Consider the following 27,688-nt stretch of genomic DNA (forward strand, 5'->3'; position numbering starts at 1 on the left):
CATAGCGCCATTATTAAGCATACGCGTTGATAGTTGTGATGGGTCAGAGGCGTGCTTTGCTACGCGGCTGTCCAGTGGGAGAATGTCTCGTGTGGGCCGTGGAACGCGATTCCATAGGACGCGTCCATTCGATGTGAAATCGTCAGTAGGAGTTGAGATACTTTCTAGCCCGCGCCGAACGCTGCCATCAGTGCTTTCGGCTGAGGCACACACTGTTGGTCACTTGCTGTCACGAGAAATCCGGCGACGGCGACCTTCCGTGATGTTCACTTCTAGCCCAGCTATGGAATGGAATGAAAACAAGTAACCGTAGAGTGTACCCTAATCGAGGCATGTTTGCCAACCTATCTCTACAAACCTGCACTTCGGGTTTTGCGTCTCACTTCGATGGTGGTGCTTCCCTCAGTAGAGGCGTGGGACACGCCACTAGCGCCAGCATTTGCCATGGATCCCGCTTTCGCCTCAACAATCACTGCACTACCCTTGCCGGACGAAGCGCCAGTATGTTGATGGTTAATGTGATTCGCCAGCCCTGCTTTCCCATGGCTTCCGTTCGTGCCGCTTGGAGATCTGGAGCTGGCACCACCACCGGTAGCAGCTGGGCCAACGACTCCAGCGGTACTTCCATTCGATCCACTACCCGTAGTACTTCCCGTACATGCTACGGTGGAACCAATGGAAAACGCTGCACTGCCAGGGCCAGTGCCTGTAGCAGCAGCTGACGAAGAAGTGCTCATCGTTGTACCCACATGATTACTATCGACACCCGTCGAACCCACCGAATGGTTACTGTTGGTGGTGCTAGAAGCTGTGGCTGCATTGAGCAAAGCGGCCGCCTTGGCCTTATTGTTCATCGCTGCCGTGGACAGGGTCGAAGACGTCATGCGTACGCTTCGACGAGTACTGATTTTTTCGTCACCAGACACGCTCGAACCTGCAGCTCCGGATCCGCCACTTGACGAGGATGCAGTGCCCGGATTTACTGCTTTTTGACCACCACTGGCTACCACGGTAGTGCTGGGAGCGGTATTGGCTGCTGAAGAAATAATGCTGCTTCCGGAAGAGCCACCTCTAGTGCTTCCCTCCTGAGCTACGACCGAGCTTCCTACGCTGGATGAGGACGATGGGACGGAAACAACGACCGTCGACGAAGCATTCATTGCCGGTTGCGGAGTAGATCCCGAAGTTCCTCCGTGACTTTGCTTTGCATTTGTTACAGCACCGCTGGCCATGGCTGCGGTTTTATTGAGCAGGTTACGAAGTGACTTTTCTTTTTCGCATCCGACGGCCACCGCCGTCCCGGCGATCGACGATGGGGACGTTACCGTGAAAGCGTGAAGTGAAGCTCTTCGTTCACTTCCGTTGCCATGGTTGTTGTTGGCAGTAGCACCTGTTGTTGGAAAGGTGGACACTGTAGTATTTTTTTCGATCGTAGTGGCCATTGTGGAGGACGAAGAAGAATTTGCATCCGTAGCAACGTTGACAGTTGTAGTAGTAGTAGCAATAGAAGTAGTAGTAATAGTAGTAGTAGTAGTACAGGTTGTGATGATGGTGGTAGTAGTAGAAGCAGGTATAGAAGAAGTAGTAGTAGCAGAAGTAACGGTAGTAGGTTGGACAGTGGATGCGGTGATGGAAGTTGAGCCGGTTTTGGAGGTTAGTTTGGTGTTTCGAGCTTTACCCGCAATTTCGATCAACGGTTCGTCACTGTCGGAAGAGTCGACCGTTACCGGAGCCGATATTGTCGCACTCATCGCTAACGCCGCTGAAGCTGCCGCTGCCGCGGCAGCCGCCACCTGGTTTGCTGTTTTTCGCGGCATACGTCCCTTTGCTATCGTTTCGGCGGATCTACGACCCTGACCCTTCATCGATTCCAGCTGCCCTAGGCTAGATACAGCCACCGTTGTAGAATGGTTAACTGTCACACCGGCACTGGTCGCTTTACGGGACTTTTTAGCTCGAGTCGGCGTATCGTCACTAGTGGCGGTCTGAGATGAACCCTCTGAACCCTGTCGTTTCCGCTTGTTTGGTCCACCCCCTGACTTGGCTGTCGATGCTCCGGCAGCGGATTTGGGACTTTGGCGTTCAGTTGTGGTCCCTCCTCCTCCTACTGTCGTCGGCCCAGCACATCCACTCGACACGGAATGTACAGTACTGGCACCGCCCACCGTGGAGCTATTTGCTCTAGGCGCTTGCCCGGCGCTGCTACTGCTACCGGCAGCAGTCGCCGACGGAGCTGTGCAAAGCGATTCTGGTGGTCCCGAGGGGCTTTGACGCGGAGGGAGCTCCAGCGGACTCTCCAGCTTACTGGATGCTCGCGTCCGTATGCGATGTTCTCCACTTTCCGCGTGCGTTGGAATCTCAATGGATAGTTGCGACAATATTTCCTTGCCGTTTGCTTCCAGGTCAGCATTGCTTCGTATCTGACCCCCTGGAAGAACAGTCAATTTTCCTTCCGCCGACGAAATCTCCTGCTGGTTGGAATCAGCACCCGGGGCAACAGTCGATGGATGGTTTTGGTCATCAGCTTCAGAAGCTGATGCGGTCACTTCAATATGGCCTAAATCGACTGCGCCTGAGGTGGAATTGTGTCGACTTTTACCTTCGCTCGCTACTCCCAGTTGACCACCATCGCTGGCCGCAGCTGCTGTTCGCCTTTCGCGAGCCTTCTCGCTGGAGTAACTGTAAAGCGGCGGTTGCTCGTGGCGTGGTTTCAGCTCGATCAGCACTTCGCCGGTTTCCGGACTTTTCGGTTCAGTTTTTAGCTCTACCGGCGTTCCGGTGGATGCTGCCGGCACAGAAGATACGGTTTCCACCTTCACGCTGTTCACAACGAACACAGAGGAAGGTTGGAGCTCGCCGCGCACGACCGTTACCGCATTTTGCTCGTCGGAAGATTTTCTTAAACCCTTCCTTACACTACTAACGATAGCCTCCTCGGGATCAGACTTAACTAAGTGTTGTTTACCTTCAACTAGCATCATTATCTTACTATCACATTCGCTTTTCACACTAGGATTATCCTTACTATTGTTAGTGCGGCAATCGTCGTCGGGCGACGGCGGCGACGTCGTGACGGCACTCCGTTGATCGGTCCGGTGACGTTCCTCCTTTTCTTCTTTCGTCCCCACCGATGTGTGGTTGCTGTCGGTTCGCACGCCTTTGTCCGATGCTTCATCACTGTTAGTGACGACGGGAACCGCTACACCGGTTGGCTTCGCAGTGAGTTGCTGCTGTTTTGTTTTACCGTCAGCAACTACCATGACTTTGCTATCCCCGGTTTCATCCGACTTTTCCGACCTTCGCTTTAACGTTGGAGCGGTCGTCATATGCTTCGGCTGCTGCCCTCCCTCACTGTGGAGCCGCCCACGCTTTTCTGCAATGTCCCGGGGAACGTTAAGAACTTTCAAGTGAAGCGATTCCAACGTCATGTCGTCTTCATCCTCCTCGTCGATGCCATCGATGCCGTTGCCAGTGACAACTCTCGGCGTAGCAGTGTCTACTTCGATGTCATCTAAAATTTTGCTCAAATCTGCCCGATCCAAGCGGTCGTGATCGGGCGATGACTTCGATTTTAGCAGCGGCGAATGCTCTCCGTTCAGCTTCGTTTCACAGGTCCCTCCTTCGTTGAGTCCCATCTTTGCCAGTTCGGCCTCGATTTCGTCGTCTGGCACGTCATCCGCATCCCGCTCCATCAACAGTGCGGTGGCTTTCACATCCATTTCTAGCAACCGCTGTACCTCGCTATTCCGAGCCAACTGATCGTCCATCGTGCCGGTTAGTCCATCTGTTGCGCCTCCCAGCTGCGGACTGTCAGCCATCTGGAGCATCTGCTTGGCGCAGGCGTCCAAAACTCCGCCGCTGCTACCATTGGTGCTGCCGCTGGGAGTGCTACTACTGCCATTGGTGCTGCTACTGCTACTACCACTTCCCTGTGGGCTGTGGGAGGACAGCTGGTGGGGACTCTTCTCTGACAGAGCGTCCATCGACTCTATGCCGCTATCTTCACCCTGCGCCTGAGATCCGGGTGAACCTCGCACACCCGTTGCGTGCCCCAGTAAATGGTGATGATTCATTCCTCCACCAACCACAATCGCTGTCGGCATCGTTGTTGTCGGTGTCACACCCGAGCCCGATGTTGGTGTGGCCGTCGTCAGCGACAACGTCGTCGGTGTCCCATCGACGCAAACTTCCCGCTGTTCCTTCGTCATTTCACTAGTTGTGGTTCCACCGAGTTCCGTCTCTATCGAAGTTCCTTCCGCTCCGTCCGCAAGCAGCTGCTCCGGTGGTCGATTCTGACTGTGATGATTCTCCTCCTGTTCCTCCTTCAGGTGATTTTCCTGGTGGTTCGTTTGCTGCTGACGATGATGGCGCGCCTGTTGTTGATGGTCGCTGCTTGGCAGCTGGGGCCTCTCCGGTTCATCGACACCACCATCGTTGCAGCTTTGCTCACTTGAGGTAGATGATGTTGTGGTTGTCGTCTTCGGAGACATCGCCACCAGCGCTGTTGCCGTCACTGGTGAAGCCGTCGACGTCGCTGGCGCTGGCACGTTGTCCGCTGCAGGATCGATCATCGCGACATTAGCAGCGCCTACTCCAGCACCGATCGCTGGCGTAGTAGTACTAACTTTGATGAGATTTTTGTGACCCTTACCATAACTACTGCTATTATTGTTGATGTTGTTGTTATTGTTATTGTGGCTATTGTTGTTGTTGTTGTTATTAATGATCATGTTGCCGCTGACGATGGGGTTGCCGTGGTTGTTATTGCCACCACTAGCGTTACTGTTCGCACCGGAGCTCTTCGAGTTTTTTGTGACATTGGCGCTGGAATGGAGTAAAACGTTCGATGCTGGAACTGTCCCGACGTTGGTAGAACCGATGGGTCCGCTGGCGGTGGTAGTGATGATGGATTCATATATTTCATTGATCTCTTGAACACCGGCAGTAACGGCCGTCGTTGGGCAGGCATCTGAGGGAACCGTTGCTCCCGGTTGACCCGTACCGCTTGCCAAGAGACCAACGCTACCGCTGCTTAGGCGACGCTTTTTCTCCGGACACACGATCCCGTTCGGGCTGTGGCCGGCGCTCGCAAGTGCATCGGCCGTTCGTTTTTGTGACGGAATGTCAGAAACCGGCCCTAGCGACACCTCATCAGTTCCGCCACCAAGGGCCTTCGTAACCGGGCCGATGTGATTCTGAGTGGTTGCCGCTGGTGGAGAAGACTCACACATCACCGCAAAGGGGGAACGCATCGCGGTGTTGGTATCCGTAGAGTTTCGCTTACTGTTTGCCGTGACACCGGAGGCTTTAGTCCCATTGCTACCGCCCCCACTGCCGTTGTCACTGCTGTCTTCCTCACCACCGCTCTGACTTTTCTTCCGATCTTTTCGCGAGTTCTTTATCACAACGGAATTTTTCCCCCGCAAGCTTATATGGAGTGGCGGTACTCGCAGCTCCTCGCCAGCGGGAGACGGAGTTTGAACATTACCGCCACTGGCCAAGGCGACGCCGCTGTTGGTGGTGGTGGTATTGGTGGTGATGGTGCTACTACTAGTATTGCTGTTACTGCTTACAGTGCTACTATTGCCACAAACATTCACGTCGCGCACGGTCGCTCCTGCTACGACGGAAGGAGTAGCGGTTCCTAGGCTACTGACGCTGCAGGTGGTCGCAGTCCCAATATGCTGGACCGGTGCACTTATCGGTGATTGCTGTATTGTTCGAGTCAACGTTACCAGCTGTTGAGCGAAGCTGGGCCCTTCTAGCGAAGGAGAAGGGCCACTGGTACCAGATGTAACCACAGAGGACATCATCAGTTGTCCGCCCGGGGAACTAACGCTTCCCACCGTACCGGTGTTGCCACTGCCCAGCGGGGACGGCCGGCCCGGAACCGTCACCGTGATTGCCTCTGACTTCTCCAGCTTCAAGCGTAGCTTAATCTCAGTGCCACTCTTCGTCGGTGAATTGTTCCCGCTACCGTCTACCGGCAGCACTGACGTGGACAGCACTTTTGCCTTTTGTTTCACAGTTTTCAGTGACGATTTCGTTCGTTCTCTCGGTTTTTCTTTTAGCTTTTCATTCGCCGCAGGCGTGCTCCGTGCCACTCGGCATTTCTTAATTTTACGCGGTTTTCCGGTAATATTTGTGGCGGCTGACGCTACACCGGAGGAAGTACTGGCGGACATACCTCCCAGCGCTATGCCCATACTGAAGCTGGCCATGTTACCGTTGCCAGCCGCCGACACGGCGTCAGTATCGCTCGTGTCCGATGGAAAGCGCGAGGAAAAGATTCCCGCACTACCGGTCGTGTCGTCGTCGGAGTAGAGCGAGTTGGTCGCTTCTGGTGGAAAATCGTTAACATGAGTCGCGCCACTCCCAAGTTGTGCTTGCTTCATGTGCAGACTCAAGCCCGAGCCACCAGCCGCGTCTGTTTCCTCGCCGGTGTGCTCCGCGCCTTCTTCAACAACCGTCTCCTCCAGCTCACCGGTCAGCGGATTGACCAGTACCTGTGGTGACTTGCGACGGCGCTCTTTGAGCTGCCCTTCTACATTGCTACCTAGGGAACCGGTTCCAGCGATGCAATCTATTATGCCGGATCCCGGAAGAGCGACGTTCGTTGCTGTGCCAACCAACGTTCCACCTGCTGCAGCCGTCGTGGCGGCTCCTCCTGCTCCGTGCAGCAACGCCGAACCGCCGGAGGTGGCACTAGCACCAATTGATAGTTGGTGCTGTTGCTGCAGTGGTTGTTGTTCGTTCACTAGCAACGGATGTTGTTGCTGCTGATCCATCAGATCAAGATCGTCCAGATCGTCCAGCTTTGTGTCGAATAGGGCACTGTCCAGATCGCTGGGAAGCAGTGAGTCCAGGTCGTTCTTGGCCAAATCGGGCAGATCCACCAAACAGTTGCCCAACTCAAGTGAATCGCTTACGGACGCGCCCACGTCCATCGTTTGTTGTTGCTGCTGCTGCTCCAGTGAGCCAACTGCCGGTTTATTTAGCTGCTGCTGACTGAGATTGTATTGCATCTGGTAGCGTGTAAACTCTTGGTAGCTCGATTTGGTCGCCGAGTCCATCGGCAGCGAAGGCCATCGTTGATTAAAACCGGCGTTTGAAGAACTTCCCGCCACAGCGGCCGCTTGCTGGGGTGTTGCCAGTAAGGCGTTCGGTTGCCGAAATGGCAGCTGTTGCTGTGCCAACAGCTGCTGTTGCTGATGTTGAACCGGCATGCGATTTATTTGTTGGGAATGTTGTTGCTGCAGTTGCAACTGCAATTGTTGTTCCTGCTGCTGAAGCAATGTGGTCGGTTGGGGTGGCCTCAGGGGATGGGCAGAGTGACCGGATGGCCCTACCAGCGCTGTTCGATTGCCAGTGACGACCACCTGCTGTTGATGCTGCAGTTGCTGTTGCAGTAACTGTTGCTGGTGCTGCTGTTGTGACTGCGGATGCCGTATGGCGGGACCCATGACCACCCCGCTCGCCGCGGCAGCAGCAGCATTCCCTGCTCCCGAACCTGTTGGCCCGATGCTGTATCTCTGCATCTTTATCGTGTTTACGTTGCTACTGCTGCCGCAGCCGCTACTATTAGAAGGCACTGACAATGGTGGAGTTACTAGAGAAGAAGGCGACACATTCAAAATGTTTTGCTGATTGTTACTGCTGCTGTTGCTGACACTGTTCGTCATTGGATGATGATGTTGCTGATGAGGATGACTGTTACTGCTATTCACACTGCTACCGCTTCCACTGCCCACTGCGCCACCGACCACCATCGAGGCAGCCGGCGGAGCTCGTAGCGGACTATTACTATTCACTAACGCGTGCTGCTGCTGATGGACGACCATGGGGCCAGGTGAAACCATCGAAGCACCAGCGCCAATCACTGGATGATGCACTAGATGCTGTTGTTGGGGGTTGGTGGCGCCTGGGACACTGCTCACTGCCGCGCCACACTTTAAACCGATATTTGAATCATTGTCACTCGCGCTCACTGGACTAACGGCGTTCGGGGCCGCATTGGACGAAGTAGAAGAAGACTGAATGCCGGCTCCGCCACCAACCGCTGGAATGACACCTTTAACCATCACTTGACCACCACTGGCGACCATTGAAAGCTCGTGTTTCAGGATCGGCTGACCGGCACTGCGCATTACGTGCTGCTGTTGTGGTTGTTGCTGGTGAGGTGATGATGGTATTGCTTGTTGCTGAATGTTTTCGTTTTGCAGCAAATTCACTAGTAAAGGGCTAGACATGGCCACATTGTTGCCGGCCAGTAGGCCAGCGCTAGAAGCACCACCAACGGCGACCGGTGTAGGTGGCTGACTGCCTGTTACCATCGGAACACCACCGGACGCTGTACCGATAACAGTTCCCGCTCCTACTAGAGGCGCCGCCTTCACACCGGTTACAGCCACGGCCGATTGATATGGTGGCGGTGGTGGACCCGCACTTAGTGACACAGAAGCAGCACCTCCGACAGGGGCGACAAACTGACCATTCGCAGATGGTTTCACACCAGCGATGGGTGCGCCAACACCTCCGGCGACCACCGCGGCAGTGCTGGCGGTGCTGCCGACCAACCCAAGAGTGTTCTCGCGACGCTGTATTACTCTTGCCTGCGTCATACTCTCGAACGGATACTCGCAGGGGTCGGTCGCAGCGTTTGGCACAAGGGCGGGAACTTTGCCATCCATTGGGCAGATCGTGTTGGGTGACTTGAACACTGGACCGCCCGCGGTAGCGGCGGCGGCGGCGGCGGTACCATCCAATGGCAGCGGACCATTCGCAAGGGGCTTTGGCGGATGGACCGCGCCCTTGGACGGACCGGGAATAGCATCGTTCGCGCCAACGAGCTGCAGATGATGTTGTTGCAACTGCTGCACATGCTGTTGCGTTGCATGTTGCTGCGGCTGCTGTTGTGGGTGGTGATGGTGGTGGTAGAGGTTTTGATGTTGCTGTTGCTGCTGGTGGGGCAGGTGTATGGGTTGCTGTTGTGACAGGTTCGCTTGGTGCTGTTGCTGCGATAGAACGCGAGCCAGCTCCCCCAAACCACTATTGCTTGGTCCATCGGTAGCCGAATTATCTAAGGAAAAGGAAACGAGTGGAGATGGTAAAGGACAGAATGCAAAGCCAATTCTTGTCTACTACTGAAACATGTTTACCTGTTCGGAGCACTATTTCCTGTTGGCCAGTTAGACGCAACGAGAGAACGGTCTCGCCTTCCAACTGCACCGACAGGATGCCCAGCGCACGGAGTGCACTGTTGCCTTCGGCCGCAAGCCGACGCAACCGGATGGCGGCCTCCTTCGGTATCGAGAGTGTTACACGCACACTATTCCACGGTTCCACCTTCGAACGAAAAGCGCAACATTAGACGGATATAAAAGAGCGAGTTGGCAGTTTACAGCCTCTCAATGCAACGCACCTTATCCACCTTCAGCCTTCGGCCATCCTCCTCCTGCCTGTCGACGCCATCATCCGATACCTCTTCCACCAGCGTTGACAGGTTCTCGATCAAACTCTCGAGACGTGCCGGGAAGTCGGGGTCGTGGAGGTTCCCTTCACATATCACCACCGCTTTTAGAGTGCTGGTGGTACTGCTGTTGCCGCCGTCATCACTATCGTTTCTACTAATGTTTGTCCGTTTCTGTTGCTCACCGTCACTGTCGGCCGCCATTCTATAAGAATAGGGGTTACGAAACATTAGTATCAATCCACGCACCGGGAGATCGGGTACGCTGGTGTTTCTGGTGGGGGCGAAGCCGAGTGTTACAATAATATTGCCGCTCATCAAATTCAAACACAACGGTTTACAACAAAATCAGCCCCCATTCAACCCATTTAAGTCCTTCATGGCCGCAACGGAGGATCATATGTTTCGCTAGGGAACCACCAATCATAGGCACAACATTTACAGGGATTACAGTTGCCCTTGGCAACCTGTTGCATTTCATTGGAGGATGTCTACTCCATTCGTAACACTCTCTGGGAAAGAAATTAATCACTGTACAGGCCTTAAATGCCTTCCTAAATCATGAGAACCGTTGCTAACAGTACTAAGATGCACCAACGCGTTGATAAACAAATTGTGCCTGGTTTGTTGTAGTTTCTGTCGTTAGAAAAACATCGCCCAATTCCCGAAAACACAATCACCGTATGACAATTCCGCTTCCGGTCACGACCACACACGCACTCGTTATCTCTCGGTCACTTGATTTCTCTCAATCTCAACTTCTGCCGTGCAAGTGTGTGCCGATCTTGATTCAATCGATCGAAGGTGCAGATCGCCTAGCAGGAGGGCGGGAAATTGTTGCCAAAATAGAAAGTTTGTTTATTTACTTGCAAACGTACACCAATCGTTCTGCATGCATCACATCGTCGCGGGATGGTTGTTTTGCAACAGCCCACCAAAAAAAGGATTATTCCTCGTAGAGGCAGCACAGAACTGCCTTTTCTTCTGCACCGTAAGAAGGTTGACGTTTCTTCCGAAACCGGTCCGCGGTACGGTGGAAACAACTCAAAACGGATTTGCTTCGCTGGCGCTCGTGTTCGGCCGAAAATTGATCTTGTGTGCAACGAACCTCGCGTGTGGTGGTGTGAGTGCACAATGATGGTGTCATGTGTATTGGCTATCGGTTGGATACAGAAAATGCGGGAGGTAAGACTCGAAAAGTGTGGCAGGAACCAAGCAATAAGAAAGAGAGCGGACGCATCAAGGAGAAAAAGAGAAGCGATTGTCAGGATATCATTATCTTGCAAAGGAAACAAACACTAACAGTACTCGCTGATTGGTTTCCATTCTCAGGTTTTGAGCCTTTTGAATAGTTTACTTCCGATTGGTACGACTATTTACGAACCCTGAATCGATAAGACGTTTCTTTTTTCACGACTATGTCGCCGTACCATCAAATGGCGATGGATTATCAAGCGTCCCGAATTATGTAACTTACAGCGGCCTGTCAACCGGACTATTTTGTTTTCCTCTTTCAGACCACCGCTGGCAGGTCGAAGCATTTCTAGATTAACTCTTCGGATCTTGTGCAGCGAATCACGTACGCCAAGAGTAAAAAACGCCTTTTCTATCATGATGCAAGGAGAACAATCATCGCACGGCCTACTGTTTCTCTATGAAGAGCAGCCATTTTGAATCAAACTATGGACAAGGATAGGGAACGACTTTCTACGTTGGTGGTGCGACCGAGACGGCCTGCTGTCAGCGGTGGACCGAGAGCAAAAAGCACTGGTTCACTCACTCTTCCTGCGCCCGTCTTTCTATCTCTACTGATTTTTCTCTCCGACACAATCGCACGCACACCAGCGTCGTTCCGTCATGCCGTTCCTCGAATACACACATATACACTACATCGATCGAATTTTCTTAATGTAATCAGTCGCTGGTGGGCTTACATTTTCCGTAGCCTTTTTGCAAAACGTTGTTAAACCCTTTGGCGCACAAAACCTGCTTCGAACGTCGAGCTAGACGTTGGAAAAAAGTGCGCATCTCTCACCCACACGCATCCCTCTCTCCATTTTACAATGTGTCACATCATTTTTTCTTCTCTCTTTTGTCGTGCTTTCACGGGCCCATTCGATGCCCAACATCATTATGTTCGAGTTTCACGCACACAACCGTAAGACACTTTACCAGCCACCCGCGGTTCCACCTATCCAATTGCTCCGATGGCTAACCAATTCAATGGCTTCCATATTCATGTGGCACATGTTTCGATAATTTCCATCACAAATAATACTGTTTTCCGAAACCTACTGCTAATGCTGCCTTTCGTTGAAGTCAGCATTTACGCGCCGTATGTTTTGAGAGGCTAGAGAGTCGTTTCCCGCCCGCCGGTGTAGGTGTGAGTGGGCACCAGAAAAAACGCCAATCGCACAAATGAAGCACGCTATCATACACGCATACTTGAGCTCTTCACTTGCCTCGCAATCAATGCATACAGTTGTGTGAGCACGTTTCATGTACAGCACACTACGAACTTCTTCGTCATTCGGTGGCAATTATACATCCAAAGATAAATATATACAAAATGTATACGCGACACGGAACCACGCTCCCACATACTGACCATTCCTTGGTTTTATACAACTTTTGAATGACACGAATTTCAGAAACGTGCAGCATCACACACTGCTGAGAACGTGAACCGACGGGAGGTCGCGCGACACGCACGCAAGCACGCACGACGATTGAGCGGAGTAGGCTTGTTGGAGCACCTTCGCAACGCATCTATACGCACCAGCGCACCTCCTCGCACACGCAGGCACGTCAGCGGGGAGCGTGTGTTGTTAGAACCGCGGGCACCACTGTGCCGTCAACACACAAATACACGGACACCGAATCAACAAAATACACATGCACGCAAACGCATGATGGAAAAGAACTCCACTGCTTCTAAACTTGCCACCACGGGCCTACGACCTGCGGTGTCGGGTCAGAGGAAAAGCGGACCACACTCCGAGGGGGGTTCATATTTGCCATTTGCTGGCCGATGAATCGCGGCACAATGTTTCACCTCATTGGCATTGAATTTGCTTCTCAGCGCTGGCGTAGAATGCTTTTTTTTGCTTCACCCCGTCGGCCATTCACATACATATTGAAAACCGCGTACGAGCGCCACCGCTCACACCAAGAGATTCGGCCAACGATTGCCAATAGACCCTAGCGATACCGTGCACATACATACAAATAATTGAATCACAGGCAGAATAGCATCGGACCTCCATTGCGGTTGTGCACCAAACCAAACTATGCAATAAAAAAACGTCCTTTACCAATAGCCATGTGAAATTTTCTTTCCCGAACTGGATCCGTATCGCGGAAACCGTCACCATTTACCGAACGCAAACTAGAAAATCACTGCACACCGTCGCTGCGAACGCCAAACCCCCTCGTCTTCTTACCCATTTGAGCCTTGCTCCACGGAGGAGCCGAGGGTGACACACTTTTTGCCACGACAAAAATCCACTTTAGCCACTCAGTTGCCGGCCACGAATAATAAAAACACGGTCACCAGGTACCAAAAAAACATAGTTTACTACCTTACAGCCTTTACAGTTCGCGAAACGTTGGCATTTAGCGAAAATTGGGTACGTTTGTTACAATCGAACAATAACAACGAACCGCCATTTGCATTTTTTCCCATTTTCTTTCTCTTTTTCAGCGAGTTCACCACGGACCACCACGGATTCAACTCACCACGGATTCAATCAGTGTTGAGTTTCTCTATAATAAACCTCAACTTTTTCCCTCCCCTCAAACTTCAAAACGCGCGATCTGAACTTCAGAATCAAACACAACGCGTTCCAATATTTGCATTAGAGCGTTGGAAAATGAACAATTTTTCACAATCTTCGGGCCTGTATTCCGTTCTGAACAGGTTGGAGCAACCCGAAAATAGGCAAAACACTACCGATGCGGTGAACGAAGTGCGAAACTTAAACTATGAACTTTACACGTCAACTTTACAAGCGTAAGTATGATTTGCAGAAAACACGTCGTTCGGTCGGATAATAATTGGCTTCGTGTTTCAGTAACAATGAAAGACTATCGGCTTTCGTCTTAAGCGAGGGTTTGGAGAAGTATCAGAGCCTAATGATAAATCCGGAAGGAGTCAATAACTACTGCGATGATGTCTGCGAAATGATTAACCGACAACCTCTCGAGATTGCTGGTCTCGATTACGAACGGAGTGAAACGGCTTTGGATGATCCACTTTCGTATATCCGCAAAACGGAGTGCCGCGGGCAGTACGAAAACTGTTGTTTCGACGAAATTTCTATCGATAGTTTGTCAGGCATGATGGTTGGCAAGCCGCTGCGCGATCCAAACGCAGATTTCGATAGTTTACCATTCCCAATGCCGCAACAGAAGTGCCGTTCCACTGGTGCTCCATCGGCAAACGGATGGTCGGATGGTAAAGCCCAAGTATCCATCGAAGACATTTCGCGACGAGTGTTCGCGAGCGGTACTTCCACTTTCACCCCCAAGGTTCCGGTTGCAAGACCAGAAATAAGAAATGCCCCAAGCAAACCCGTTCCACCAAGTGAGCCTGTTATTTCCCACGCAAAAGGCGCCGAGGAAGGTGGATTTCGCACGGCACATGATGAATTCCGGATCCAGAACATTAAGGTGAGCCATTGGTACCCATGCGATGTTTTACACTAACAGTGTTGACTTGTTTACAGAAACATGGACAAACGAGTTTACCCGGGAAGGCCCCTCTCTTCGCTTACGGTCGAAAATCTCTCGGTGGTCGCCGGACATTGGGCAGTAAGTTTGTCTGCCCCGTGCGTCCCGATAATGAATCTGCAGTAAGCGTACAACGGACAACGTCAGCGGCGGGGGATAGTAGGACATCCAGTGGCGAAAGTCAGGAAGAGGAAGTTGACGATCGACTGAAAAATATCGACCCGAAGATGGTGGAACTCATCCGTAGCGAAATCATAGGTCGCCTTCAACCCTTGTCTTGGGATGACATTGCCGGATTGTCGTATGCGAAAACGATCATAAAAGAAGCAGTCGTGCTGCCAATATTACGGCCGGATATATTCACTGGTTTGCGCAAACCGCCCCGCGGTGTTCTTCTTTTTGGCCCTCCGGGGACGGGCAAAACACTGATCGGCAAATGTATCGCGTCACAGTCCAAGTCCACTTTTTTCAGCATCAGTGCTTCCTCGCTTACCTCGAAGTGGGTTGGTGATGGGGAAAAGATGGTGCGAGCATTGTTTGCAGTGGCCGCCGTCCATCAGCCGTCTGTCGTGTTTATCGACGAGATTGACTCTTTGCTGTGCCATCGTTCCGACACGGAACATGAAAGCTCTCGGCGATTGAAGACAGAGTTTTTGGTACAACTCGATGGTGCCGCCACGACCGAAGATGAGCGTATTCTCATCGTTGGTGCTACTAACCGACCGCAGGAGCTGGACGAAGCAGCACGACGTCGGTTGGTTAAACGGTTATACATTCCACTCCCGGATCGTGCCGCAAGGGTGCAGATTTTAGTACGCCTATTGCAACAGGAACGGAATTGCCTGACCAGCGACGAGATAGACCAAGTTAGTGAACTCACAGATGGGTTTTCGGGCGCAGATATGAAGGTTCTCTGCCACGAAGCATCGATGGGACCAATTCGATCCATTCCATTCGAAGAGCTGGGTGACATTGCAAAGGATCAGGTGCGACCCATTTGCCATGATGATTTCCGGCTAGCACTGACGAAAGTGAAGGCCAGCGTATCGCAGAACGACTTGAAACAATACATTGCTTGGGACCAAACCTACGGAGCTGGAGCATCATGAGTGTTACAAAATAAACGGTTTGTTGAACAGCGGAAATTGATGGACTAGTTGCGGACCAACGACATTATTGCTCGGTTTTGAACTGAATTTATTTTACTCTCTCTGCCGGTTAGAACCAGCCTTACTGCAAAAATAATAGCCACAACACCATCCTCTTCCCATTGCTATGCCGCATGTCTCTAGAGCGAATAAAGGATTCTAATTCTTCACCGACTGCAACAGCCCGGCGTCCTTCATGCGCTGGAAAGCCTTGTCGGCATCGTAGGTCCTGAAAATGGGTGTTGATCAATGAGTATATAGTTCTTCCTTTTAGTAAATATGAAATGTTGGCTTCAGTTGCTTACTTGTAGAACTCAGCGTAGTCCCGCACTTTCGGGTCATTGTGCATCACCTTCATCGCCACGACCGCGATCGTGCACAGAACACCGGACACAATCAGGTTCTTCTTGATGGTGGCATTGTGAAGACCGCGCAGCACCGGCTTCGGGATTCGCGATTCGGACATCTTAAGTAGAAAGGAAAAGGAGCGAACCATAAGTTTACATTACGTAAGTTTGTCCGAACCGTCCGCAATGTTTTGCCACTTTAGGTCTGAACGTGAAAGACCGATTCTCGATAGCTTGTTGAACAAGAAGGTTTTGTCCCAAGGAAGCTAATTCGATTTGCTAGAGTTAAATAAACCATACCTTCGCAGGTATTTAGTTTCAGCAGAGAATTCACACACAAATCCTGAATGAAAAATCGCGACAGCGAAAAACAGCAGCACCAGTGACAGGCAAACGATGCATTTCGATCGATACAAAACGGGCCAAGGAAAACGATAACTGCTTGAGTCAACTTGAAACTATCAAAATCGAGCGAAAGCAATTTTGAATAGTACGTTAAACACCAACGGTCATTTCACAAAACTTACTTATGCTGAAGTTGCTAAGTAACAAAAAATTGTATGTGAACAGTGGAAGTGTACCCCGAATAAAGTCAGTCGAAAAAAACTGCTACAACTGTTACTGCTTTGCTACAAAGAACAACTTTTATGAAATATGGATAGTAAAAGTGAACGTTAGATTAAATCTCTTTTGGCTTTTACTACGTGCATTATACTTTTTTTTCGTAATTTATTAATTCTTATTAAAATGCGTGACATTCATATATGTTTGCAGAATTCAGGCAAAGGCCGTAGCATAATTAATCTGTAGAATTAGATTTTTTACCCCTACATCCTTTCGAACGCAGAGAAATGCTAATAGTTTTCCACTATTACATTGACCAAAAATCGTTAGCAGTTATTTTCATTTCCAGTAGGTACAACCGTGGTCATTTCAACATCGCAGTTTCACGAAACGCCAGGTAACGTGAAGAATATGTATTAATTCAAAGCAAGTGTAAAGTTTTGACCGTTAACGGACACAAACGATTCAACGGAAATCGGCGTGCAAATGTAAATAGGTAAAAAGAATCGGGAAGCAAAAAATAACGACCATTTTCGTTGCGTACCCGCCAAACGACCGTTGGTAACGCCTTCGGATGGAACGCCAAATAGTTCCTTCTCTACGATTTTGCGCGGGTACTAATGTACACACAGAAACTAGTGTGAAACGGTATTAGTTCCAAGGGTATAAGTAAGAGTGCATCCTTCGCCCTCAGCCCAGACGTCGTCCCTCGTTGCCGGAGGAATTGCTGCTGGTCCCTGGTTGAAAGTGGTAGCCGCAGACGGGTTCCAGTTTGAGCACTACGGAGTATTTAACGTAAAACTAACGGGATATTGCACCTAGATTGTGTATCTAAAAAAAATCCAAGTCAAGGTAAGTTTGGGTGTTTTGTGGAATTTAGAAAGTGTTTTAAACACTCACTCGTGAGCGCGTAATTCGAAATTAACTTACTACAAACCCTTACCCTAGTTTATTTGTGTGGAAAGTGTTCTAAGCAGGATCAAGACTGGCCAATCAATGCAATTGACAATGAACTGTAATTTCCGTGATTATAATCTATGTTTATCGTACAAAAAATAACATAAAAAAACGAAAATAATGGCTGTGTGTCGCGTCGAAGGCCAACGATCCGTGATCGCAGGGTTCGTGGTTCGGAGGACAGTACAATGGCCTTTTCGTCACTGTATACTTGCTGTGACTACATCGTGTTGGTTAGTGTAGTACGGCAAAGATACGGGGATGAGGTGATCGATAAACCAACACACAACGAGATCGGACAGGGGGAATGCGTTACATCTGGTAGTTTCGTAGAAGCGATCGTTTTGGCTGATCATCAACGAACAGGTATTGAAGGATCGCCATTATTCAATTACTTGGCCCGTTTTGTCATTCATTTCAGAAAAATGACGGATTTTGATGCGGCTACTGCTCTTTTGCTGCTCAGCGGCCACATGCCTCACACGATTGACAGTGTGAATAATAATCATCACAGCGCAGCAAAGGAAAATGTTGTACCTTTGTCTCTCGGTGCCAACACAGCATTCGGAGCTATGTTACCATTAACTATGGCAGTCCCACCAGCTACCGATAGATCGGCCGCGGCCCAACAAGCCATGCCAGTTGTCGTGGGCGATCTAACCCTTCAGCAAAATGTGCTGCGTCCATCGGCGATCGATAAATCGGCACTATCGATGTTTAGGTTGGCGTTTTCACTGAGTGCAGAACAAGAGTTGGCGAGAAGGATTGGAGGAAAATTGGACGCTGTCAAGCCGCAGCAGCCGGAACTCGCCTCTCCCGAGCCTCGGTGGGATGATAGTAGAACTTCTTCACCGATTATGCCTCCCATTGGACAGCAACCTTCTCGCGTCGACGAAAGTGATCCGGAAACGGAGCGAATTCATCACCCCATGATGCTATACGCCAACAGTCCCGGTATGAACGGGTTTGCAATGCAGCTCCAGCGCCAGCAGCACCAGCGGCACAACTATTCCAGCTCTCCGGAATCGCATGTTGAGGTAATGGCAGCGGGCTCTAGGTATGGTCCCTCTCGTCGAAAACTCGTTCACCCGCAGCGGAAGTCAGCAGGGATCAGCATGATACAGGCGGAGGAGCTGTCTCCATCCGACTCGGGTAATTCTTCCATTCACGACGAAATCCTGCAGTCGGGGCTCTTGATACAAGCGTGGACGAGAGGAAACGACATCAGCGAAGGGCTGCCGCCGAGAGTAAAGCGTGAACTGCAGAGTATTTTGCAGATGTCATTGTTCAACAAAGAGTTTTACACGAAGGAAAAGATGTCCGAATTTCCTATGGAAGTGGGTAAGTAAAGGATCTTTCGTTTAACACTTTTGAACCGACCGTTTGTAACTGGTACATTTCTGTCCGTGCAGGTTACCATCCGAACAAATCTCGGCTGCGCAAGGAATACTTGAATGATTTGGAAGCTGCCGATCGGGCGAAGAACAATCTCGCGTCACGTCGGTCTCGCCACAAGAAAAAGATGGTCAACCAACTGATGAACATCAGTTTAGAGTTCGATCGCAGCGAAAACCGACACTTGTATTTGCAAGAGCGCTGGCTGACGAGCTTGATCTATGAGCTAGAGGACAAAGCAATGCAAAAGGGCGTCGATGCGTATATGTTGCGGAAGCTGCGGGCCGACTGTGGCTTTCAATGAGTTGCCGGTGGATGAGTTGGGAATGCTAACGAAGGGTTGCCAGTCCCGGAAGAATCATTGTTGAGCTTCGTTTTACTTCCAGTGTAGTGTTGTGCATATATTTTATTTTTTTACCTCCGCTAAATACACAATGTTTTGGACAAAAATTAACCGTGTTTGCGCATTCGCACATGAAGGCTATTCAACGAACAGAAGTATCTTTTATTAGGTCCCTAAAACGTCATCTAGTCATTTGCTTAACAGGCAGACAGAATAACAAGATTTCCCCCGTTATTGGCCATAGTTACACAGCTTCTCCACCATTTTATAAAAACAGTAACGGGCATCATATTCCATGTCGTACCAAAAGTTGATGGCAATGCATTTGTGACTTTGGCGCACGTGATGATACCACAGGCTTGGCAAGTACAAAATATCACCCGCGTTGAGTCGGATTTCGTACGTTGTTGCGTTCGCGAACGACGGAAAGCGTTCCAGGTCCGGTGCCAGAGGGTCTACGCTAACCCATTCAATAAGACGCGGTTTGCCGATTTCTGGTCCAGGGGAACGAAAAAACGATAGAAGACAGTTTTTAGATTATCCGAGAAATATCGCTAATTGTACCTTAATACTCACCATCAAGTATTTGCTCCACCACGAGATTATTGTCACCTTCTTGCATATAAATACCCATCGGGTACCGCTTTCTAGGTACGTTGTGCAAATCAATCGGTGGAATCAAGATAAAGTCCTTGTACCCCGATATCACGCAATAGATGTTTTCATACGGATCTTTATGCACTGAAAAAGGCTTATGTTAAAAGATCCGTTGGCAATCAAGCCTGTTCCTGCATGGCAAACACATACTGGATGTGATGGCCCTTTCATCTCCCATCCAGAAATTGACCGCATCAGGGCTTTTGTTAAACGCATCCGAAGCAAATTCCAGACTAGTCTCACAAACATCATTCCACAGGTCGCCAAAGTCCTCCGTTAGGTTGGAATTTTGTCGTTGTATGTAAAGTATACTGTCGGAGCTAGGGGGTAGTGAAATCAGGAGTTAAATGATAGGCAAAAGTTGATGAAATGATCCACATTACACTTACTCCTTTCGATCTAGCGCTGACAGAAAATCGGCCATGCGCATCGTTTGCTCCATTGGGAGCACAAAGTGTTCTTCCGAGTCGTGCAAGGCCAATCCATCTGCATAACCGTTGGGAGTTACTGCTACTGTTACTTCTTTGTCGGGGATAGTTTCTCTGTGGAACTTAGACCAGGCGGTAAGGAAAATGCGCGCACAATGTTTCGTTCTTAATGTTTGCCAGGGTGCTCCTAACGCAGCGCCATTCTAGCGTGTCCAAGCGTCAAGCTATGTGGGAAGATGATTGTTTGTAATAAAAAGCGTGCGCCACATGAAAGAAGCAGGTGCAACGGTCTATAATTATTACGCTCCGACAGGCGGGACCACGGGACATGAGTGTGTGTGAAAAAGGTGAACATTAATAATTTCCCCGATGGTGACGACGAAGCAAGTCAATGAAAGGTGAGATGATCGTCTAATTAAACATTTCCCTTCACATTGCCACTATCAATTGGGTGATGTTCAAAAATGCGGCAGATGCTGGCACAGTGCCAACGAAATATGTGGCCACCAACAGCTGCACACGATAGACAAAATATGCACACGCAATACGGTCACGCACCGTATTCGTCGAGGTTGCCCCATACTCACCGGAAGAACTTCGAATTCCATTTCTCTAGCGCTGGCCAATCGGTGATGGATTCACGCATTACAAGCGGTATGTTCTTGGCAACATAGTCCCGTACAAACTCCAACGATGTTGGAATACCGAAAGTTTCCGGTATGCTGGCAGGAAGAAACAAATCTATGGCAAAACATTACAGTCTAGCGGAGAGGGGAAGCGGAACATTAAAGTCTTGTTTGTGGAAAATACTGTACCTTTCGCTTCACTGGTCAGCACTTGAAAAGCATCGCGAAGTATTGAACTATTCATCTCGGTCTCGTGTTCCCACGGACTTTGAGCACTACGGATGACCAACGAAATAGATGAGTTTGCCGGTATCACAAGCGGTTTGCGCTCCGTTGGTACACTGATTTCGTGGCAAGGATTCCTTCACTGGTTTCGATTTTCCTCCTTCAAAGTTCCGCGTTCAATTGCAAATGTCTACAAAAGGGCAAGATCACAATGTTAGAATGATAAGACTACTAACCATACCCGTACTAATACTAATACCATACTAATGCTACTAACATCTAACATGCGATTACAAGACAGTGTTTGCCTCAAATCAAGGGATCGAGTGAAGTAAGCAACGAACTACTAGCACCAAATACAAAATGTAAGCAAACAACACAAACGCGTTCACCAAATTTCTACAACGCGCACCAAACAGAATGGTGACACGACACACTGCACGTACCAAACGTTATCGCGTGCTGAATCCCGTGTACTCGTCGGCCGGTCACCAATGTAGGAAATACGATACGCGCTTCATTTATTGACGTAGTCAGTAGAAATGCTTAATGGCTTGCGGAAAAACGAGAACGATGGACCGAGATCAGGAAAAGCCAAGAGTTGGTGCATTAGTTGAGGTTATGCAATCCGTTGCCGGCTTATTCTGTTGTTACCTCGGCCGCAGCAGCTTGGTCGGTTTGGGTTGAGTAAAAGTTTCAGCATCTCCGAAGCAGTTCCGCTTCTCCATTTTTCACTGGTAACTCCATTTTTCACTCTATTTTTCCGTAGGAAAGTTGTTTCGTGCAGTTTCTGTTCTGTTGTGTATGTATGTATGTATGTATCTGATCTGTCAAAACCGCTTTTCGCCTTTTCGCCTGCAGATTTATCCCGTATTATGAAACTCGAATCGAGAACTCGAACGATCGAGTGAATACAGTAACAGAGAAAGCAGAATACAGCAAGAGGGAAGGCAAAAAGAGAAAGCTATAGCAAAATGAACTCAAATGACCGTTCGAGTTCTCGATTCGGGTTTCATAATAGGGGTATGTTTATGATTCTGAATTGTAACGATTTTTTCTTTTATGGTTTTGCAATCTGTCAAAATTTTGCTTCACAACAATTGTTCGAGTGAAATCCGAATGATTCCAATAATTCAAAATAAATAATAAATAATTCCAATTCCAATTCCGTTCCTAGTGGAAATACACAATATTTATCAAGCTGTTGATTGAAACAGAAGGGGCAATTGGGCACATCTGGCATCGAGATTTAAGTAAGTATTTAATATTTAATTATTATTATACATTATTATTAAAATACATATGCATGTTTCAGTTCTCGTTACAGAAGAAGCAATTGTCGAAAACTTGGCCAGCGAAGAGAAAGAGGAGGTCTCCTTGGACATACATGTCGCTGAGGCTCTTTTGCCTCAGCCGTTGAAACCTAAGTTTACGTCGTGGGTGATCCAAGGACGGCTACACCATGGCGAAAGACCAGGCGATCCGTTTGTGCTCTGTATCTTTTGCGGCGTGGGAATTCCCCCCTTGCATCAGTTCCTCGGCCCTGTGTGCCACGATGCACAAGAGTTGGTAGGTGTACCGTTGGTGCTAGAAGGTGGTAGAAGGCTACTGATAAAATCGCGGGCTGTCCTGGCAGATGCTGCCGCACGCTCTTATATTAAAGGTAAGTTTGGCATGGGATTATTTATTTTTCCGATTATTAATACATGTTTTATTTTATTTAAATTACAGGAACAGTACCACAATGCTCAGAATACGGATGCATAAAGTGCGAAATTCAAGCAGTTGGAAGATGGCCTTCAACGTCCTTCAACGGATTTGGCCCACGACGGACCCATAGAAAATTCATAGATGGAGACTATGACAACATGCATCGGTACCCGGGCCCTATGACCCCGTTGTCCAACATACCAGATCTCGATCTAATTCGGGATGTTTCCATCGCCGACGATCGCCATATTTTGCATGTCGGTGCTGCACAAAAATTTTATACCGCGTTCATCGATGGAACTCAGAATGGACGTGTGCGAAAAATGCAACTACAATATCGCGATTTATTGGACACCGTCTTACTTAACGTGCGATTCCCGCACGACAGGCGCGCGGCCGGACGGTCCTTTCACCCACACCCTGTAAAATGGACACCAGCCGTTCGGGCCTATTTGATGGACGTGGTTGGGATGGTCGTGTACAGCCATGTAGATCAACCGGAGCTTTATGAACTGTACTGTCTTCTGCATTGGGCGGTTTTCATCTGTAACAATGCTCGTTTCAAAGCACATCGCTATGCTGCACGGAACTTAATGCACCAGTACGTAGACAAGCACGGCCGGCTGTTTGGGAACATCTCGTGCAAATACCACCATCTGCTCCACTTCATTGATGAGGTGGAACGGTTCGGGTCGTTGCCGCTGCTGTCGACAACCCCGTTTGCACTTGGTGTCCTCAAACACGTTGTCGACCTTACAAAGGATGGGTCAGCGGTGAAACAGGCGGCAACGACCATACTGCTGCGGGAACGAGCGGGGCGCACTCATTCACATCCAAGTTATCCGCGCCGAACCGAGAACGGAGTGAAAATTCGCAGAAATTTTTTTTTTGATAACTCTGCTGATGATACAGATGGCTGGTTCATGACGGATGGCGGAGTGGTCGTGAAATTTATAGAAGTAGTATCCGAAGAACCTTTCCTTGTTCGTGGTGCACCCCTGGCACAACAAGAAAGGCATTGTGGACTGGACGACAGTTTTTTACATCCTATTGGGTTGGGCTTGTGGACGACAAACAACAAAATTCATCGGAAGTGCTCAAAAGAGTAGCGGGTAGAGGATATTGTATGTAAACTATGCATCATCAACATGCCAACATACGCAGCATTTGTACCTCTACCCGAATCCTTTGATTAGTAGGTTAATAGGTGATGAGATGTGTTAACCATGGTAAGTGTCTGTATCTGTCCAAGCAAATTAAAGCGAAGCGAAGTTAAATGCAACCTTTGTACTAGCTAAAAGTGAAAAAAAAAATTATTTACAAATAATTTAATATAAAGTAAGAATTCTTACAGCCGCGGATGAAGTTCTATCCACAATGCTTTTCTTTCTACCCCTTTTTGGGCCTTTGTTAAATCATTGTTCGCATAATTCGCAATTGTTTACTAAAACTTAACACAAAACACGACAAATTTGACAAGACAAATTTTCGCTTCGTTCGTTCGCAAATTCAATTCAAAAAACGTTACGAGTTATTCGCGTTACGCGTTACGCAACACACAAATGTAACAACAAAATTCAAATAATCTTCAATTGTAATAATTCAATTCAATTGAAACAATTCAATAAAGATAAAGTGAAACAAAAATAAAATAAGTGAAATAAGAAAATTCTCTAGTGTTCCCGGTCTCTGTTTTTTGCCTTCCCGTTCTCTTTTCTCTCTGTATTTCGACATTCGAGACGTTTCCGTAGGGATATTGCAAATTTCAAATAAACCAGCAAAAAAAACCGACCGGCAAAAGACAATTCTTCCTTCTTCCTTCCTTACACTAGAAAATCTTGTGGATTTCCGTAACATACCCGAAAGTGCTTTCGGAAGGTGCAGTAAAATATGAAACGCGCACATGGTTTCTCGCGTTCAAAAGTTGTTTGCCCATGTCGGCTTTCTTGATTCCCGTAATCCCCGAGACTTGTGTAGTCGTAATCGTTTGCCGGACCCATTTCGTATCGAGTTTCGGTCCACGCAAGGGGACTTGTAAACGCCCCACTAAAGCCACTCCGAACCACTTTCATTCTCATCGCAAAGAAAGTAAAAGCTTTCGTCTGTTCCGCGAATTGGGTTAATCCCTGCAACCGTCTCGATACGGGCTGAGAGGACATAAAACAGGACACACATGTTTACACATCCTTCTCCCTCGTGGCCTAACTAGAACACACACAACGCTAAGAAAAAAAACCGCCGACCACTTCCGCCGTCGGCCGTTAAAACAAAGTTTCGGCACTCCTTTTCCCTGTTGTGCTGTGACCGCAGCTCAGCGTGTCAATAACAAAACGGTTTGTAAAGCACATGGAAGTGAAAATTGTTTATCCGACTCGCTTGGTCGCCCAAAACCTTCCTTCGTTTAACCTAATTTATATTCGGCCGCACCTTCGTCTGCGGCAGGAATCCAAAAGTAAAATAAAAAGAAACGACCGAGCCAGAGGGCCGTACTTTCGCTTTTATTTACCGTCCGCACCGATAAGGGAATCGTTTTCGGATGAGAAATGATGACTACAAAGCTGCCACCACCCAACTCGGGCACCGTCGGTGAAGAACGATCGGTCGAGTGGCCATTTTGCAACTCTGCCCCTCGGAGGGGCCCTTTTCCGGTCCGGCAATCCGTTTGATATTGATGTATTTTAGCCCGAAAACAGTAGCCAGCCTAACCGGCGGCGGTATCCCATGTCCTTGGACGGTGAAGCGAAAAAGGTACTCGATAAATTTGAGACCATCCGCGAGCAACAGGAACACGAGGCGCCCCCGGTGGGTTGAACGGTGGAGAATTTAAGATGTCGTCGTTGTCCTGCTGGAGAGAAGCCTTCCTTAAAGCTTTATGTGACGTGTCGCTCCTTGCTAGAAACAGTTGCGGCGGGCTCGCGGGACAGGGACGGAAGTCCCGTGTTTGTGGTGGCGATAAAGTGAAGGTAATTTATTCCCCCTTCTGGAACACGACGCCCTCTGGACCGTTTCCGCCGGAAGCCGCAGTAATGGCCAGGTACGGGAAGTGCCATTGTCGTTTGGTGTCCGGAAATTTTGGAGATTCGACGTGATTGAACCCGATGATCGATACGGACCGGGATTGGGATTGACTTCGTGTTGGCCAGCCGCGTGCCCGTCTCGGGAACGGTGAAAAATGGTCCGAACGAGTCGCTACGGATCTTTCGGAAATGTTGTCAATTGTCAACAGCTTACGGAAGAAGTGGTATTTTGAGGGATCCTCCAGAAGTCACGGACCGTGTGGCGATCGTAAATCATTTATCGTCACTTGACGAGTAGTGTCCTCGATAATGATATTGGATTTGGGGCGGAATTGATTAAGATCAACGTGCCTTGGGGAAGTAAACCAATCAACGCGAGGCAAAATTGAAATGTAAATAATGGCCGTGGAGTTTGATTTTGCATTTTTCAATTTGAAAACCGTACCGGGTGGAATATCGGTAGTGGCCGCCGCTCGTCTGAATGGTCCCACTATCACTGGGTAAATGGAGCGAAACGCCTTCCATCGGCCGATTGGGTTCACTTGGGCAAATAACTTAATCCCGTTTGGAATAACCCACCGTGACTCGAGTGGTCACTTATCCCTTCGGGCGCAGATCGTCCGCGTCCGCGTTCGGTCCGGTGTAAACTGGGATGCTCGGACGGCTGCTCTACACGCACCTGTGAACTCGGTGGGTCTAATTGAAAAGCACCGCAAAACCAGCCAGGGCTGTCCGGAGTTGTCCGGCGTGTCAAGTTCGGTCCGGCCGCTGCCGGAATAGGCAGAAAGCGCGTCATCACGGAAGAAGTGAAGCTGCAGCTGCAGTAGCAGCAGCAGTAATTAGCTTTTAACCACCGTGCTCTTTGTTCCTGGCCGGAACCGTGAGCGAGCCCGGGTTTATTCCAGCTGTCATGTCGACGCCGCATATCCGGTATTCTGCAAACGCGGAACCATCCACAACGGATTCCACTTTGTAACTTTGTATTCTCTGTTGTTGCCTCGTTGTTCTTTGCAATGTGCCCACATTATCTCCGGGTTGGTGTGCCTTTTAAACTTCGTTAGCGGTTCGTCTTTTAAATTATGCATTAAATGGCGCATTTGTATTGCTTTGTATTTCGAAATATAGTGTAAACTATGAAATTTAACTTTTGCAGCCTAACCGTTAACCTAGGGAGGAGATTATTCAGGTATTGTTGGTTGTATTGCTACTATGTGTTGAGTATATGTTTTAATTTTGATGCTTGTAGTAACTTCCCGAAATGGTAACTTGAGAGAGAAGAACCCACAAAAATCTGTTTTGCAGTTTCAACAATCTTCCAACTACAATCTTCCGTTTTTCAGGTGCATCCCACGGAGGAGATAAGATTTCCTCTGGAGCGTAGCGAATGGAGAATGATTTTTCCGGCCATGCTTTTCCGACCATGAATCACGCTGGAAATTGTTTCTTCATGTAGGAATTATTTTCCACCCAACGCCCGCCTGGCTTCTTCCCGGGTCGGAGATAATGGGTTTCACCCGGGGCCCGGGTGCTGTGCTTTATCTTGCGTGCCTCTGTTTGCCCGAAGTGGAACAAATGTTTCCATTCGCCAAACATGGCACCTTCTCCCGGAAACGAAAGGACCCGCACGCAAGGCCCTAGAGCACTGGCTTAGTGGCACGGCACGGCACAGAAAAAGTCTATGAAACCAACGGAAGCGACGGAAGACCAAAACGGGTATGATAAAACACTTTGCCACCTCGCCATCGTCACGCCAGTCGGGCTGGGGCGGTTCTTGGTGTTTTAGGAAGTACACCGGGGATCTCCGTGGACTCGCACGCAGGTGGTATTTCAGACTCCCGTCCGGCTGGGCATCACCGGTGAGCGCAACAAGAAGTGCATCCCGGGGCCCGGAAAAACACATGCCGCATGCAGCTGATAAAGTTTCGCTCACGCTGCGTTCTTCCGGGAGGAGGTTTTTTCCGTCCCGGTGCAGCACTGTGTTGCTAAACTGAGGTTTATATTTACGTCGGGTTTCCGCCCGATGCCACAGAGAAAGAGAGAGAGAGAGAGAGAGAGCGAGCGAGCCTGTGCC

General features: G+C 49.3%; 6 protein-coding genes across 9 annotated transcripts; 3 read left to right on the forward strand and 3 right to left on the reverse strand.

Moving 5' to 3' along the window:
• Positions 1-219: 219 nt before the first annotated feature.
• On the reverse strand, positions 220-12,366 carry LOC131208080 (serine-rich adhesin for platelets). Its single transcript, XM_058200726.1, has 8 exons — positions 12,347-12,366; positions 9,422-9,674; positions 9,159-9,345; positions 9,003-9,079; positions 1,411-8,900; positions 998-1,347; positions 359-940; positions 220-281 (listed from the first exon to the last, which is right to left on the reverse strand). Exons 1-8 carry the CDS (start codon positions 12,364-12,366, stop codon positions 220-222), a joined length of 9,021 nt encoding a protein of 3,006 aa, XP_058056709.1.
• A 975-nt stretch (positions 12,367-13,341) lies between these two features.
• On the forward strand, positions 13,342-15,309 carry LOC131209152 (fidgetin-like protein 1). The gene is made up of 3 exons (XM_058202150.1): positions 13,342-13,481; positions 13,543-14,140; positions 14,197-15,309. Exons 1-3 carry the CDS (start codon positions 13,342-13,344, stop codon positions 15,307-15,309), a joined length of 1,851 nt encoding a protein of 616 aa, XP_058058133.1.
• Positions 15,310-15,380: 71 nt separating this feature from the next.
• LOC131209153 (cytochrome c oxidase subunit 6C) lies at positions 15,381-16,100 on the reverse strand. The gene is made up of 3 exons (XM_058202151.1): positions 15,996-16,100; positions 15,654-15,814; positions 15,381-15,577 (listed from the first exon to the last, which is right to left on the reverse strand). Exons 2-3 carry the CDS (start codon positions 15,812-15,814, stop codon positions 15,508-15,510), a joined length of 231 nt encoding a protein of 76 aa, XP_058058134.1. The 5' UTR covers positions 15,996-16,100; the 3' UTR covers positions 15,381-15,507.
• Positions 16,101-16,983: 883 nt separating this feature from the next.
• Positions 16,984-19,048, forward strand: LOC131208993 (uncharacterized). Its single transcript, XM_058201949.1, has 3 exons — positions 16,984-17,111; positions 17,638-18,557; positions 18,629-19,048. Exons 2-3 carry the CDS (start codon positions 17,642-17,644, stop codon positions 18,913-18,915), a joined length of 1,203 nt encoding a protein of 400 aa, XP_058057932.1. The 5' UTR covers positions 16,984-17,111; positions 17,638-17,641; the 3' UTR covers positions 18,916-19,048.
• LOC131208994 (bifunctional peptidase and (3S)-lysyl hydroxylase Jmjd7) lies at positions 18,998-21,685 on the reverse strand. Of its 3 annotated transcripts, XM_058201950.1 has the most exons (8): positions 21,545-21,685; positions 21,337-21,443; positions 20,855-21,080; positions 20,627-20,780; positions 20,001-20,153; positions 19,762-19,931; positions 19,531-19,695; positions 18,998-19,448 (listed from the first exon to the last, which is right to left on the reverse strand). In XM_058201950.1, exons 3-8 carry the CDS (start codon positions 20,907-20,909, stop codon positions 19,186-19,188), a joined length of 960 nt encoding a protein of 319 aa, XP_058057933.1. In that variant the 5' UTR covers positions 20,910-21,080; positions 21,337-21,443; positions 21,545-21,685; the 3' UTR covers positions 18,998-19,185. The 3 variants fall into 3 exon arrangements, with proteins under 3 accessions (XP_058057933.1, XP_058057934.1, XP_058057935.1); XM_058201951.1 differs by lacking the exon at positions 21,337-21,443; XM_058201952.1 differs by lacking the exons at positions 20,855-21,080; positions 21,337-21,443; positions 21,545-21,685 and having other exon boundaries at positions 20,001-20,161; positions 20,627-20,776.
• Positions 21,686-22,094: 409 nt separating this feature from the next.
• LOC131210640 (uncharacterized) lies at positions 22,095-24,154 on the forward strand. Of its 2 annotated transcripts, none has more exons than XM_058203916.1 (3): positions 22,095-22,143; positions 22,218-22,553; positions 22,622-24,154. In XM_058203916.1, the coding sequence occupies exon 3, from the start codon at positions 22,759-22,761 to the stop codon at positions 23,707-23,709; it is 951 nt and encodes a 316-aa protein (XP_058059899.1). In that variant the 5' UTR covers positions 22,095-22,143; positions 22,218-22,553; positions 22,622-22,758; the 3' UTR covers positions 23,710-24,154. The 2 variants fall into 2 exon arrangements, with proteins under 2 accessions (XP_058059899.1, XP_058059900.1); XM_058203917.1 differs by having other exon boundaries at positions 22,127-22,143; positions 22,206-22,553.
• The last annotated feature ends 3,534 nt before the right edge of the window (positions 24,155-27,688 follow it).

This window comes from Anopheles bellator, chromosome 2 (assembly GCF_943735745.2).
Source record: "Anopheles bellator chromosome 2, idAnoBellAS_SP24_06.2, whole genome shotgun sequence".
In the NCBI taxonomy this organism is placed as follows: Eukaryota; Metazoa; Arthropoda; class Insecta; order Diptera; family Culicidae; genus Anopheles; species Anopheles bellator.